Here is a 16,387-nt window from a genome sequence, read left to right on the forward strand (position 1 = left end):
GGTGCAATCTTGTTTCTTTTGATTCTCTTCCTGAGAAGAAACAATTGGAACTTACAGCTCATCAATCTCTTGTTGAACCAAGTTGTTATAAAGAGGCAACTACTGATCCTAATTGGGTGGAAGCTATGAACAAAAAACTTTCTTCTCTTGATAAGAACAACACTTGGGATATTGTTATGTTACCTACAGGGAAGAAAGCTATAGGCTGCAAATAGGTGTACAGAATCAAGAAGAATGCTGATGGTAGTATTGAAAGATACAAAGCCAGGCTTGTTGCAAAGGGTTTCACCCAAAAATATGGGGTTGATTATGAAGAAACTTTTTCTCCTATTGTTAAAATGGCAAATATTAGGTGTTTAATCTCTTTGGCTGCACAGAACAATTGGAAATTGTTTCAGCTAGATATCAATAATGCCTTTCTACATGGCACTCTTCATGAAGAAGTTTATATGAAGATACCAGAAGGAGTTTCTGCTCCTGCAGGACATGTTTGCAGGCTTAAAAAATCCTTATATGGCCTTAAGCAGGCACCTAGGCAATGGTTTGCCAGATTGGTGGAAGAATTGCAGTTTCAAGGGTTTTCTCAATCAAAGAATGATTATTCTCTTTTTCTGAAGAAAGATGCAGATGATATTGTTTTGGTTGCTGTTTATGTTGATGATATTATCATCACAAGATCTAATGAACAATCAATTTCTGATTTAAAGACTCACTTGCACAAGATATTCAGCATCAAGGATTTGGGAGAGCTGAATTATTTCCTTGGCATTGAGGTTTGCAAATGTGACAATGGTTATGTGTTAACTCAAAATAAATTTACAAAAGAACTTCTGCAGGATTGTGAGTTTGATCTTTCTAAACCTGCTAGTGCTCCATTTCCTTCTGTTTTGAAGCTTTATTCTGATCAAGGTGATTTGTATGACAATCCCGCTCTATATAGATGTTATGTTGGGAAACTAAACTTTCTCACAAATACAAGACCTGATCTTGCTTTTGTTGTTCAATCCTTGAGTCAGTTTATGCACTCTCCAAGACTTCCTCATGTTCATTCTCTTCATCATACATTGAGATATGTTGCTAGTACAGTTGGTCAAGGTATTTTGCTTCAAGCTACAGACCAGCTAACTCTAAGAGCTTTTTGTGACTCAGATTGGGCAGCATGCCCTTTCACAAGGAAGTCTGTCACTGGTTATGTACTCCTTCTAGGTAACTCTCCTATTTCTTGGAAATCCAAGAAGCAAAGTACTACTTCTAAGAGTTCAGCAGAGGCTGAATACAGAGCTATGTCTCATGCTTCAGGGGAGGTTGATTGGTTGGTCAGACTTCTCACTGAAATGGGTTTATTTGACTTGAAGCCTGTAAAGCTGTATTGTGACAGTCAATCTGCTATTCACATAGCTAAAAACCCAGTCTTCCACGAAAGAACTAAACACATTGAGGTGGACTGCCATTTTACCAGAGACAAGGTCCTAGAGGGTTTAATTGAGCTTTGTTATCTTCCTACAGGACAACAACTTGCTGATGTCTTTACTAAGCAATTGCCTGTTTCTCAACAGCAGGATTTGTTATACAAACTTGGCATGTTTTTCTCTCCCCTGCCAAGTTTGAGGGGGGTGTTGGAACATATAGCTTGAATCAGCAGCCAGCTCAGCACAATGAAGCTACAGCAGCAATAGCCTTACACCTCAGCAATCAGTATTACAGCTCAGCTTTCAGTTTGTTAGAAAAGTTGTTAGAGTTTGTTAGAGTCTGTAACTAACTCTAGTATAAAAGCTTTTCTTCTGCTGTAATTCTAATAATTCAATAATAATAAACTTCTATCTTCTTCCTCAAGTTTTATTTTCCTCTCTAATTTTCTGGAGAATTTCTCCAAATCAAAGTTCAACTGATGAACTTCAACACTAACAATATATGTAAATGATATGTGGTTACACAGAAATCTAAATGGATTAGTAATAACAACCTAATACACTAAACGGAGAATTTTGCATCGTATAAGCTAACTATATTCTTGGAAGTCATTGAGTGAGTGTAGAACTCATCATTTCAATTGATTTTCTGATTTTTAGATTAAATTAACTTATTTCACATAGAATATCTGTGAAAATAAACTTTTTAAATCATACGAAGTGTAACCTTTTTCATACGGAGTACCAGACAATTAAGTTAAAGTAATATAAACCAAACAAAATAAATCAAATAAAACATACGTTAATTTAATTATTAAGGCATAAAATTGATTGTATTACAAATCCATAAAAATAATACTCCTTACTTTGTAGTAAATAACTCAATGATAGTTTAATGCGATTTCGGTCTTATCTTTCGACTCTTTCTCTCTCTAACCCTCATCTCTATCCTCCACCGTCCTCCTTTTTTGTAGCTTTTGCTCGCCGGCGACTGGCGGGTTTTGCCTAGCCGTCGCCGGCGAGCCCCACCCTTTCGTAGCTTTCCTTTTTGCTATTTAATTTTAGTTTTTTGGGTCTGCTGGTGAAGATCAGGGGTTCCTCTTCGGTCGTCCATTATTTGGGTTCATCGTCAAGTTCTTAGTGGCTTGCTTCAACAAATCAAGAACCAAAGGCTAGTCTTAACGCCGCCGTCGAAAGGAATTTTGTTAATTAATTCCCGACGGTAAAGGTAAAGTTAAGGTTAGGGTTTCCTCGTGTACCCAAGGTTAGGTTCAGTGAAGGGGTTCTTTGAGGTGTCGTTGACGATTGTTCTCGGTGTGGGTTGGGTTGGTGCCGGTGAGGTTTGATTCGTTGTCTTTTCCTCTGTTCTCTTGCAAGTTTGTTTATTTTTCCTGATGGTATTAGCTTCGTTCTTCCTGATGTTCGTGTGTTTGTTTTCTTTTCTTTGGTTAGTTGTGAATAGTTTGTTGTTATTTATTTGTCTTAGTTCATCTATGATGTCCTTGTGTATTTTGATGTTTTGGTTGTTGATTTTTAATAATTCTCTTTCTCTGCGTGGTGATGAGTTAGAGGTTCATAGGGTTGTTCTGGTTATGGAGGTTAATGAAGTGTGGTCGTTGTTCTTGGAGCCTTGTTGGTCGGTTTTAGGGGTTGTAAGGTTAGGCAATCCCTTGTTAGTTGGGTTGGTGGTTCGTGTGGTTGCCTTTTCGGGGTGTGTCTTTGTTCCCCTGGTAGTTAAAGTTTATCGGGTGAAGGGGAGTTCTCAATCAAGTGATGGGGTTTCCTTCTCCGGGAGTATGGATATTTTTTCTTGTTTGGTTATCCAGGGGGTCAAGTTTCATATGCAGTTGGAAGAGTTCCCTTGTATTTGGAGATTGCAGGGGGAGAGTGGTGTTGAGAGAAGTGGTTTGTTTGCAGTCCTTGTTGCTTGGTTGTGGATGATATAGGCATTCGTACAATTGCAATCATCCCTTTGTTGTTTGTTTTGGTGATGACAAAGTCAGTCATCGCTGTAAATCAAAATCTTGAAGGAGGCTCCCCATCTTTAGTGTTTGGGGTTAGCAAAGTCCTCCATTATCTTGCACTCTTTGTGGGTAGAGTTGCAGGAAGAGAACCTGCATTGGAATGCATGGTTTATCATGATAGAGTCGTTCAAGTATATGACTCTTTTGGGTTTGTTCCAAGACTCCTAGGATGCGACTTTGATTTTCGATCCCTAGGAGTGGAATGAAGGGTTTTTTCTTCAGCAACAGGGTGCACTCATTTTCCAATGCCAGTGCCACTTCCGGTTTTCTGCATTGAGGTTATTCTGTATTTTCTGTCCATCTCGAATGTTATGGTTAATTCGGCATCTCTCGGTCCACATTGAGAATGTGGTATGATTTTCTTGGTTGGCTAGGCTCTGTAGTATTTGTGGTGCTATGAATCTTTTCTGGTACTCTGGTTCGCTTCATATTTCCTCCTTTCTTCATTGTCAGGAGCTCTATGATGTTAGGTTTAGGTGTGTTGTCTTAGCATCTTTACACAAGTTAGTTTTGGTAGTAGTTCGTGTTAGGTTGGTTTTTGCTTCTTTTAGCTCTATTAGGTTGTAATATTGCTTTTATTTATTTATTTGATAGCTCTTTTGTCAAAAAAAAAAAAAAAAAAAAAACCTCACCGATGACGAGCAGCAAAACATACAACCCCAATATTATGTGTGTTTGTTTTCAATGAAAATCAAGTGTGTTTGTATAAACGAGAAATAATGAAGTCTCATCAAATAAACTCGCAATATATAATTGCCAATCATCAATTAAACAAATATTGTTTTTGATGCCTTGCTTTTACCACGATGTTTAGCACAAGTGGCTAGTAATTAAGCATATTCCTGATTAAACAAAAGATGATATGATTTGACAAAAGTTGACAAACATAGATAGATGACTAGCCTAAGATAATAATCTGACAATAGTTGTAGGTTAAGCTTGATGAATAAGCCAATTTGATAGGCTTTTTAACTATGCTTGAAAGAAATGGCCCTCTTAAGTCTTAACTTAGTCGTTCTCGTTTCAATAATTTTAGGAGTTGTGTATTTAAACTCGCATGCATGACATTTAAACTCCATTTCTTTCAAAGTCAGACACTTAAAGGTCTTTTCCGACAAATATTTCATTTTAGACATATATTTTTACATGTATATTATGTAAATCAATAAATTAAACAGCTCGTCTTGTGTGCGGCCGGCCACACCGTGTGACCACTAAAAGTAACCCCTATAATATTGATTAAGTAACCCCTGTAATACCGACCGAGTAACCCCTACAACACTGACTGAGTAACTCTATAACAATGACGAAGTAACCCCTTTAGCACTGACCAAGTAACCCTCATTATACTAGTGAAGTAACCCTTATAGTGGCTGGACATACGATGTGGCCAGCCACATATAAGACTTTGTGTAAATTAAATAAGTATAATTATCGTCTTATATAATTTTGGATATTTGACATATTGAGTTTTTAATTATAAAGTGAATAGTTTTATTTTAGTAAAACCCCTAACAATTGGATTTAATTTTTTTGGATATTGTTAAATTCAGATACATCTAGATTTTTCATGAAGAATATCCGTGTTTTATTTAGATTGAATTCACATCTTTATCTTATCTTAATATTTTCAAGTATTTGAACTTTCTATTTTTGGTCTTCATCTAAATCTTAAACTAAAATAGTTAAAACTATAGTGAGGAGAACAAAGTCTTACTCTCTATTGAGAAGATAAGAATTCAAACCACAAAACCAAGCCAATCTTTCCAATAAACATATTACATAATACATATTACGTGCTACAATATTCATACATGGAAAATGAAAAATCAAGTATATTTGGGTGTACTTTGAGAAGAATATGCCAATCAATCAAGTTCAAATCAGAGTAAATGAGATCATATAAAAAAATAAGGGCTTGTTTGGTTTGATATAGGAAGTAGAATTTCCCATGAAATCTCAATTCCTATGAAATTGTAATTCCTAAGAATTCCCAAAACTTGTTTGGTTGGATGTAGGAATTTCTACTTCCCATGGGAAGTTCCACTTACCTAGGGGGGACTAGGTAAGTGAATTCCTCTATTTTGTGGGAAGTAGAACTTTCTAGGAAGTTTCAATTCCTACATTATTGGCAACCAAGCAAGTGTGCATATATTCATTTCCTAGGAATTCTAAATTCCCATGAATTTGTTTGTCAACCAAACAAGTCCTAATTATACCACCACTGTTACTTTTTAGTTGCAAGAAAGGTATTATTTGTGTATTGTGATACATAAAATATTCCTTTGTTGCAACTAAAAATTAAAGGTGGTAGTTTTTTTTAATACTACCATACATTAGTGTAAGGTAAACAAGTTATGCAAACCATAGTTTGAACAATTTGAGTATCCTTGCCCTTAATTTGGGTCGTCGATTGATACACTTGACCGCGAAGAGAATGGCATGTCCGAGGAGCATCAACACCAGCACGCCTACCCAAAATAAGGTAGTATTTGCTGTTGGAGCTTCACTATAAATGGTTAAAAACAAGGATTTTCCATAAGTCGCGGTTGTTGCTGTAACCGCAATCCACATGGTTATCCTCAAAATTCCCACAAAGACTCTTCCATAGGGAAGACCACTAATAAGGAGAAGTATTACACTTAACGACGAAACCAATGCTATTGTGTTCCAAATCACTAGATTATTAAACCAAAATTGGTCATAATCATCTTCAATAGAATGACCTGCTTTATGATGACCATTTTGAGTGTCTTGCCAAAAGCCTCCGGGTGGATTCGTTGCGACTGAGAATGCCATGGTTGCTATTAGAGACGCCACCACCATTAGCGCGTTGCTTTGATTTTCTACCCAATTAATTCTGTTTTTGATCTTTAGTTCATGTCTTGCCTGTAACGCGTTGGCTAGTTCTAGGGACGGTCCAATCTGTTCATCATTAGGCCATTCAACTAGAAAATTACTCACATCTTTGAAATTATTTTCTAATTTTAGGAATATACGTAAATCCAAAGCTGTCATCTCATTTTTGTTCATTGCGTTTACTTCAATCTTTGGGCGTTCTAACAACATTTTTACCATCTGCAACCATGTCAAGTATATATATACGAAGTATTTATTAAGCATATATATATTGGTAAGTTTTTTTTTTTTTTTTTGGAAAAATTACTTTTAATACACCAACCTTTGCCCATTTCTCCCAAAATACACCAACCTTTTGATTATTCTAGAATAAACCAACCTTTATACCCCTTTTTCCCAAAATGAACCCAAATGACTGGTTACCTAAATAACCGGTCATCCCTTTCTCTTTCCTTCCTCCCACCGTTTTCCATCATCTTCAGCCATTACCACCACCCCCAAGCTCCACCTCCATTTTATCTTCCCCTTATTTCTTTTGAAGTCACCACTCATCCCACCACCACCTTCACCAAACCGCCCCTAACCCAACTAGCCAGCCCCCTTAACCGCCCTCCCTACACAAGCCCTCCTCCACATGAAAGCAGCCCCCATTTCAGAATTTTTTTTTTAAAAAAAAACGACCACTTCGAAATCATCATTAGATCTAATTTTTTTTTTTTTTGTAAAAAAAAAAATTGAGGGTAGAGAGGAGATATGGACAGCAGTGGCAACAAGATTGAAGCTAAGGGCGGTGGTTATGTGGGGTTTTAAGGTTTGTGGTGGTGAGGATGGGGAGGCAAACGCATGCCTAGGTGGTGGAAGGGGTGGTTTTTAAACGGCATGGGTTGTGAGGTTTGTGCTTAGTTAGTTAGTTGTTATGGAGGTGGTGGCTAAAGATTCATGGTGGCTAGATAGACGTGGTGGTTGGAGGTGTGTTTGGTGGTGGTTGGAGGTTCGTGGTGGCTGAAGGTGTTGGTGGTGGTGGCTAGAGGTGTTGTTGTTGGTGGGTAAGTTAAAGGGGAGGTGAAGTGGCCTGGTAATGGAGGAAGGCCATAGAAGGGGAAGGGGAAGGAGAGAGAAAGAAGGATGGTGGTGGCTAGTGGTTCTGCTGAGTGGTGACTATGGTGCTTAGGTGGTAATGGGGGAAGAGAGAGAGAAAGAAGGTGATGGCTGATTTTTATAAAAAGGTAAATAAAAAAAAATTTTAAAAAAAAAAAGCAAAAAACGAATCATGAAGTGCCACGTAGCACATGTAACCGGTTGTACCGGATGGGTGACCTGCTAGGTTCATTTTGGGAAGAAGGGGTATAAAGGTTGGTTTATTCTAGAATAATCAAAGGTTGGTGTATTTTGAGAGAATCGGACAAAGGTTGGTGTATTAGAAGTAATTTTTCTTTTTTTTTTTGAAACCATATATTGGTAAGTTTGTGTTAATTATATCCCATCCAATTAAAAAAAAAGTGAAAATTCTAATGTTGTCTTATGACTTTTAACTACAATAATTTTTAAAAATGGATTGCTGAGATTATTTATTTTTTTTATTTATAATTTTAATTAAAATTTTATTTTGAATTATTTTTATTTCTAGAATTTTGAAAATAAAAATAATTTCTAGAAGATAAAAATATATTTAAACAATAAAAAATTATTTTTAATTTAAATTACTAATTAAAAATAATCAAGAAAACAAATAATCTCAACTGTCCAAAAACATTGTGATAGTCATAAGTTATAAGACTACATCAGAATCATCTGGAAAAAAAAGACGGTTTCATCGTACCTTACTTTGATTACCGATCACTGCAAGATGCAAGGCAGTATTCCCATCACTATCCTTAGAGTTGAGTAATTCGTCATCAATTAAACTCAACAAAACCTTCAAAGAATCCTCTTTATTATGCTTGATGCACAAATGTAACACAAATTCACCTCCATTGGTTCGTTCACGAACTACGTGAGGATTCGCATTATAAAGCATTTCAAGCACATCGATGTTATTATGTACCACAGCAACATGAATCGGGGTCATCCCATCTTGATCGCGCACAAAACACATGTTAGGACTTGCCACGAGCAAGGTTTTGACAATCTCTAAATGCCCCATTTCAGCTGCTACATGTAACGGCGACTTCATCAAGTGTTTCGATCTTTGATTGATGCATCGTTTGAGGATAAGTCGATCTTCTTCGAGCAATTTTATCAAGGATTGCACGTCTCCCTCAAAAGTTGCATGATATAGCTTTGTTATGGCAAACGATTGGCTTCTTTCTATTTGTACTTCCATATATCTGCGATTCAAAAAAAAAAAAAAAAAAAAACATTAATATATTTGCATGGTGGGTCTTGCATGGTATCTTACTACTCCACTATCCTATGGATTTTAAGTTACTTTCTCCGTTCCATATATACAAAATTAATTAAGGACGGTGAACTAAGTAAGGCCTTGTTTTTTATAGTTGCTCTACTCTCTTATGCTGAAATCTGCTCGACTCTATCCAAGGCCTAAGTAGTTTCATAATTATAAACGCAATTTGTAAAATTAATTATTTCATATTAAAATTTTAATAGGACTAGGATGTGCAAACTTAAATATGCATGGAAAGAACGAATATTGCATGATTGCTTCAAATCCGATGATATTTTTTTAATCATAGGAGATATGAATCTATCATTATCATATGACAAAATAAGTATGAAGAAAACTTACCAATGATGAGCAAAAAAAAAACAGACCCCGATTACAATCAACCTGAAAGTGTTTTTGGGAAAAATTGACACTCTCAAAATTTGGATCGTCTAAAGCTCTTAATTCAAGGCCTTAGGTATGTATGTCTTTGTTGAACGAAAAAAATTCTCTTAAATAATGATCACCTAATAGGCTAATATGATATCGATCGAATATAGGGCTGCCAATTAATCAAACATTACTTTTACAGGACTACATATTCGCATAAATGGAGCGAATTGACATAAGTATATATGCCGTGAGGTTAATGTACGACAAAATAAAGAAGTTAACTATCAGTCAGCAATTTCTGGTAAAAAAGATGTAAATGGGTTGTTATATCAAGTCAATTTTTTCCACCTCTAGCATTGATTCATTATTCCTCTTTTTCAAACATAAAAACTCTTAACATATTTTTTTATTTCTCCTTTTTAAAGCTCAAAATTCTCACATGTTTTTAGTAAAATGTTCCCCCTTTTTTTTTTTTTTTTTTTTTTTTTATAAACCAAACTTATTATGTTCAACAATTTATGGATATCATTCAATATTCACCATATTAATTATTACTCCCTCCTCCCCGAATGATAGTTACTTTTGTCATTTTTAGTGACTTAAAATGTTAGTCACATTTGCTTTTTCAAGTACCATTAATATTATTATTTTTACTAAGGGCTTGTTTGGTTAACATGGGAATTAAATTCCCATAGGAAATTACATTTCATGGGAAGTTATTTCCCTCATGAAATTCCTAGGAATTTTCTAAATTTGTTTGGTTGGTAATGTGAGAATTTAGAAATTCCATGAATTTTGATTGACCTAGGGGGGGTTAGGTAATTTACTTCCCTTGTTTTGTAGGAAGTTGAAATTCCCATGAATTTCCACTTCCCCCATTTTTGCCTTTTGGTGTCAACCAAACAACTCCTCAATTTCTCAAATCCCATGAATTTCCACTTCCCTCATTTTATGTTGTCAACCAAACAACTCCTAAAATTCTCTAACATTTGCAAAAATATTTGTGCAAACTTAATTTTCCCATGCAAATTTAACTTTCCCATATACTTTAATTACTTTCTCTCTCTACTTTTTTGCATACCCAATGTAAATTTACTTTTTCAATGTAATTTGTTTAATTCTCCTTAATTCCCGTGATTTTTCTTCAAAATTGACTATCATTCGGGGACGGAGGGAGTAGCATCTAGCTTATTCGCATATAATGTCCACTTCTTAACTTCTATCACCATATTACCAGATTACCGCAACCATGCATCTCTATCATGAGTTTGATCATGACCCACATTTCACCCCACTTTACGTACTTTTAGATCAACATTTTATAGTGATACTTTATAATGGTTTCATTACTTTATTAAAGTAAGGTTACTTTTTCGTCTTTGAATATAAAGTCTTTAATTTATAGTTCAAATCATCTTAAAATAATTCTTACTATATTTCATTTTCATAGATTACAAATTGAAGTGGTAATGGTTCTCATCCTATATATTCTCTATAGAGTAGTAATATTTAAGTTTGTATCCATATATGGACCGGCCGGAGATGTAATGGATCTCATCCTATATTCTACATAGAGAACTAAGAGTAGTAATGATTAAGTTTGTGTCAATATATAAACAACGAATCGAACAAGAATACTTTATATTGGAGTATAATTAGCACTGTTAAAACAGATTGACAATTTGGTTTCGGTTAGGTTTGAAATCGGTTCAAATGAACTATGGGTCAGTTTCACTTCGATTAAAATTATTATGGGTTCATTTTGTTTTGGTTTATTTTTGTGCGATTTTAATTCGATTTGGCTTGTAAACAGTTTGAGTAGTAAACGGTTGGTGCAAATGGGCTGCGGTTTATAAACGGTTTAGTGTAAACAATTTTTAATCCGATTCAAATGGTTTCGGGTTAAAAATGATTCGGGTTAATTAACCATAGTTCGGTTCGGTTTGGTTCTATTACAATTCGGTAATTAATGAATATATGGGTAAGTTTAGCAATGTACAAGTACGTAATTAATAGCATATATATATGGGGTATATAAAACATAAACTACTACAGTCCACATTATGAGTACCCCTCGTGAGGAGGGCTTCGAATGTTTTTTTATCTTACCTTAAAAAATAAATAAATAAAATAAAATAAAACTACTATAGTCTACAAGTACAAGTATTAGAGAATTAATGACCATTAAACATGGTTGGTCGAATTAGAGTTATCAAAAGTGTTAGTTGACCAAGGAAAACACCTCTTGCAGAAATCTTTAAGTGATTGTCTCTTTTGCCAACCAATCAACTTGAGTATGAATCGCACAAAATGTCCAAAGAGAAAGAAAACCATCACCCCAACCCAAGCAATAAGAGAGAATGTATATGAAATCCAACCTCTTCCTCCCGATTGAGGTCCATCAAGGAGGCGGGTGGCGAAGTAGTAAGTAAAAGACGTCGCAGTGACAGCAATCCACAAGGTTATCCGCAAAATCAACAAAAAATGTCGCTTAAATGGAAGGCCGCTAATAAGGAGAAGAATGACAGTTAGTGATGATATTAGTCCTGCTGTGTTGCTAAATAGTAACCAATCATAAGAATCATTATATGTCCATACCGCGGCACCAGCAAAGAGGGTGTGATTCGTCCCAAAACTATTGTCACTCCAAAACATCTTATCTCCCTGCCAAACGCCCCCAGGAGGATTAATCCCGACTTGGAAAGCCATTGTTGCTATCAAAGATGCTACCACCATCAACGAGGCTCGTTGCTCCTCTAACCAAGTACCATCCGCTTGATGCTTCAGTACTGTCTTGGCTCGTCTTGCCTTGGCATGCTTTAGGAATTGCTCAACATTTTGACTTTCAGATTTTTTGCTCAAAGTTTGATTTCTGTTAATATCTACGGCCGTCATTTTGTTTATGTTTATAGCGTTTTTGTTCAACCCTTGGTATCCACTTAAAAATTCTACCATCTGCATTCATATCATGTTATTTTAATACAATTGTTAAAACTCGGAGATGAAGCATCTCTCAACCAAGTAGAGTGGTGGTACTCACTCTGTCTCAAAATTAAACCCAATTGAAATGTTAAGTTCTACAAACCACATCTTAAACCGTCAATATTTTTATTGTAAAAAATAAAGGCTTTTATGTTCACTTTCTTATTAAAAAAATAATAATAAGCGATTTTTATTGTAAGAAGAGACCTTGTGGTTAAAAAGTGGGAGTTGACCATTGGAATCCGACATAGACAGATACATGGGAGACACATAACACTAGTAGAAAAAAGCAATTAGCCACCGGTTCAAAACCCCCCTATGCCACCGGTTTTGAACCGGTGGTCATTTGGGGGGTCACTACTAGAAAACATGTTAATTACGACGGAAAATTTTCGTCGGAAACACCTTGTTTTCCGTCGGAAAACCCATTTACGACGGAATTCCGTCGTAACCGGTTGTCGGAAAAGTTGTTGTCGGAAAAACACCCTTTTCCGACGGAATTTCCGTCGTAAATGGGTTTTCCGACGGAATTTCCGACGGATTTCAGTCCGCCGAGAGTATTTTCAAGCCCGGCAAAGTCCCTCAGAAAATTTCGACGGAATTGAATTCCGTCGTAAATTCTCGACGGAATTTCCATCGGAAAATGCTTTAAAAAAAACAAAAAAAGGCCACCGCCACGCTGTACCACCGCAAGCCGTCACCCCACACCACCTCACACAACCAGCCAACCACACCAGAACCTTACCCACCAACCACCTACACCAGATCCACCACCCCACTACCCACCTACAACTTAGCCCTAGCAGACCACCACCGTCATCCATAACCACCCCAACCACCCACAACCACCACATCTACCACCGATAACCACCAGATCAACCACCCATCGACAACCTCCGACCACCCAAAACACCCCTGTCAACCCCAACCACACCCACTTCCTAACCCTAACCTATCCACAACACCACCCCCACCCGTACCCAGATCCACAGCACCACCACCACAACCACCCTAACCTATCCACAGCACCACCACCACTTTACCCTCACCCTGACCGAACTCTAACCAAAACACCCATACCCCACCCTCACCCATACCCAGATCCACCCACCTAAACACCCAAACCCTAACCCGGACCCGACCGAACCCGACCCCACCTAAGCCCAGATCTCACAGCCACCAGAAACCACTGCAAATGCTAAACGCACGCACATCAGCCACACCCACCACCACCACCGAAATCCATATTTAAAGAAAAAAAATAAACGGAAACAAAAATCGAAAAAATAAAACATAAAACATACCTGAAATTGAAATATGCTTCGAATTTCAAACGAAAACGGTTTAACAAGGCCAAATTCGGCCATGAAAAGTGTAGATCTAAACTTTTTATGGCCGAATTTGGCCTAAAAAACCTTTCAAGTAGTTGGTTGATGTCGTTTGTGTGTTGGTCGTTGATGCCGGTGGTGTTTGATGATGGTGGTTGTGTTGTTGTTGATGACGTGGTGTTTGATGACGGTGGTTGTGTTGTTGTTGATGTCGTGGTGTGGTGGTCGAAAGGAGAACGAGAGGAGGGAGAACGAGAGGAGAGAGAACAGAGAGAAACAGAGGAAAGGAGAACGAGAGTAGAGAGAAGAAGATAAGAGGGAGAAGCAGAGAGGAGAACGAGAGGAGAGAGAAGCAGAGGAATGGAGAAGAGAAAGAGTGGAGAGGAGAAGAGAAAAGAGGCTCTTCTTGAAGTTTGTTTAGGGTTTTGTAGCGGAAATGGTTTTTTTTAAAAAAAATAAATTATGTTCCGACGGAATATTCCGTCGGAAACTTACGACGGACTATAAATCCGTCGGAAAAGGTAATTTCCGACGGAAAATTCTGTCGGAACATACAAAAATTACGACGGACTTTTATTCCGTCGGAAATTTCCGACGGATTTTCGACGGAATCGATGAATTCGTCGGAAATTTCCGACGAAAAAAAATCCGTCGTAAATTTCCCTTTTTCCGACGGAATATTGGGTCCGTCGGAATTAAGCTATTTTCTAGTAGTGGGTGGCAATAATTTGATGCAAAAGCCACCGATTAATTACAATTGGCGGATTTTTTTTTTTTTGGTATTAAACATTTTTGCCACCGGTTAACCGGTGGCAATAACAGGTTGTAATTTTTTTTTCCTTTTTCTTTTCTGCTGCAATTATAATACTAATACTATAATATAAAAACAATCCATGTAAGGCAAATAACATCACATGAGCGCAAAAGAATTGTTATTGTAAATTGTTATTGTACAATACTAAAAAAAAATTAAAAAATTACATTGAATTATAATCAAACAATGAAATTCAACTTTAAATTATTTTACAATAAAAAATAATAAATAAATAAAATACATCTAAAACAATTTTTCAAAATCAAAGTCTTGAATCTTGTTGCATGTCTTGAATCTTGATGCATCAATTAAGACCTACATATTTCACAAACCCAGAATAGTTCACGAACTCATGCATGTACCTAGACAAAAAACGATCCAAATATTTTGAAAATCAATTAACCCCAAAAATTTAGAAAATCAATTAAACCCAGAAAAATTTCGAAATCACTTAAATTCAGAAAAATTTCGAAAAATCAATTAACTACAAAAAAATTTCGAAATAAATTAAATTTTAAAACCCAGAAAATCAATTTCAAACTCCATCATAAATAACAAAACCCACCCACCGTAACCACAACCACCACCACAACCCACGAATTCCACCAAAAAAACAAAAAACAAAATAAAAGTAAGAAAAAAGAGAAATTACCTCGAATTTCACCAAAAACCCCCAAAATTATCTAGAATTTGGGTTATAAAGGTCAAATTCGACCATGAAAACTCTAGATCTAGAGTTTTCATGATCGAATTTGACCAGAAAACCTAAGGCGGCGAAAGTTAGTGGCGGCGGCGGTGGTTTTCAAAAGAGGTGAAGAGGAGGGAGGAGGCGAGCGAGATAAGAGAGGAAGAGCATAGGGGATGAGGGGACGAGAGAAAAGAGAATGAAGTGGACTGAGTTGAGAACGAAGATGAGTTATGGGTATGGAGGAGCTGTGAGGAGTGAAGAGTGAGGAGAGATAATTTCAGAAAGAAAAAGGGAGGAGAGAGAAGATGAGGGGGCTAGGGTTTGGTAAAAGGGGTTAATAAATAGGAAGGAACAAAAGGGGTGGGTTTTAGAAAAGGTCGGGTTTTTTTTTTAACAAAGCCACCGGTTTGAACCGGTGGGATTAATATTTTTCCCACCGGTTCGAACCGAACCGGTGGCAATACTAATCCCTCAAAATCCCGCCCATTTTTTCCCCTATTTTTGCCACCGGTTTTTTAAAACCGGTGGCCATTGAGCGGTGCCTTTTTGCTTTTTTCTACTAGTGTAATAAATATATGATTTCTCAATTTTCAAGCTAAAAAAATTGCTCGATTAATGTTTTTTGGGGTCATTTTGACCATTAACGATAATAACCGAGGATGCCTCATGAGAGACAAATTTCGTTTCTCACTATGAGAAATAGAGAATTTCCTGTAATGATCCTCTCACATTCCTTACTTTCATTAAAATAATAACAAATTTCATTTCTCACTGAGAAATAGAGAAGTTCCGGCTCACGACGTAAAAGTTCGTCTACGAACTTACGATGTCCCTTAGCAACAGCAACATGTAACGGGGATTGCCTGAAGTTGCCTGATATTTCAATGATGCATCTTTCGAGGATAAGTGGATCTTCTTCAAGCAAGTCGAGTAACAAACGCACGTTTCCTAAAAGTGCTGCGTCACATAGCCTAGTTGTTGCTAATGATTGGCATTGTTCAATGTGTATATCCATGCTTCTGCGGTTTATCAAAAAGAAACAACTCAGATCAAAACTAGTTCTATATACTACGCATATTACCTTTTAAAATACATTTATAGTTTTACATAATCAACTTTTAAAATACATTCGAAGGAAAGTAAAATTGACGGATCAGAGGAAATAACAATAAATTACAAGGAAAAAGAGTAAAATTAAAGAAAATTTAACAAATGACTTGGGTTATGTTTTCCTGCTTATTTATGTTGAACTTATATTAAAAAATTTTCTCATCTTACCTTATATTAAATAGCTTTAATATTATTTTATTTTTCAAACATGTTATACAACAATATTATCCACATAAATAAGTTCATAAAATAATATGGGGAATCATACAATTAATTAATGGAGCAATATACAAATCAAACAAATTAAGTCAAAATAATAGTAGAATAACTCACTTGTGACGATCCAAGCAGCTAAATAACACCAATATGTAGGATTTTCAATGAAAATCGTGTGTGT

General features: G+C 36.3%; 3 protein-coding genes and 1 long non-coding RNA gene across 6 annotated transcripts; 1 reads left to right on the plus strand and 3 right to left on the minus strand.

Annotated features, from left to right (window-relative positions):
• The first annotated feature begins 338 nt into the window (after positions 1–338).
• LOC110705845 (uncharacterized mitochondrial protein AtMg00810-like) lies at positions 339–1,634 on the plus strand. Its single transcript, XM_021883778.1, has one exon. It carries the CDS (start codon positions 339–341, stop codon positions 1,632–1,634), a length of 1,296 nt encoding a protein of 431 aa, XP_021739470.1.
• A 3,562-nt stretch (positions 1,635–5,196) lies between these two features.
• LOC110705552 (ankyrin repeat-containing protein NPR4-like) lies at positions 5,197–9,215 on the minus strand. Of its 2 annotated transcripts, XM_021883442.1 has the most exons (3): positions 9,039–9,215; positions 8,112–8,619; positions 5,197–6,511 (listed from the first exon to the last, which is right to left on the minus strand). In XM_021883442.1, the coding sequence occupies exons 2-3, from the start codon at positions 8,613–8,615 to the stop codon at positions 5,789–5,791; spliced, it is 1,227 nt and encodes a 408-aa protein (XP_021739134.1). In that variant the 5' UTR covers positions 8,616–8,619; positions 9,039–9,215; the 3' UTR covers positions 5,197–5,788. The 2 variants fall into 2 exon arrangements, with proteins under 2 accessions (XP_021739134.1, XP_021739135.1); XM_021883443.1 differs by lacking the exon at positions 9,039–9,215 and having other exon boundaries at positions 8,112–8,800.
• Positions 9,216–11,033: 1,818 nt separating this feature from the next.
• LOC110705309 lies at positions 11,034–12,030 on the minus strand. Its single transcript, XM_021883145.1, has one exon. The coding sequence runs from the start codon at positions 12,027–12,029 to the stop codon at positions 11,253–11,255; it is 777 nt and encodes a 258-aa protein (XP_021738837.1). The 5' UTR covers position 12,030; the 3' UTR covers positions 11,034–11,252.
• Positions 12,031–14,295: 2,265 nt separating this feature from the next.
• Positions 14,296–15,893, minus strand: LOC110705553. Of its 2 annotated transcripts, none has more exons than XR_002508098.1 (2): positions 14,845–15,893; positions 14,296–14,507 (listed from the first exon to the last, which is right to left on the minus strand). It is a non-coding gene; the product is annotated as an uncharacterized LOC110705553 (long non-coding RNA). The 2 variants fall into 2 exon arrangements; XR_002508097.1 differs by having other exon boundaries at positions 14,296–14,554.
• Between the last annotated feature and the right edge of the window lie 494 nt (positions 15,894–16,387).

The sequence above is a fragment of the Chenopodium quinoa genome, unplaced genomic scaffold (genome assembly GCF_001683475.1).
Source record: "Chenopodium quinoa cultivar QQ74 unplaced genomic scaffold, ASM168347v1, whole genome shotgun sequence".
Classification (NCBI taxonomy): Eukaryota; Viridiplantae; Streptophyta; class Magnoliopsida; order Caryophyllales; family Amaranthaceae; genus Chenopodium; species Chenopodium quinoa.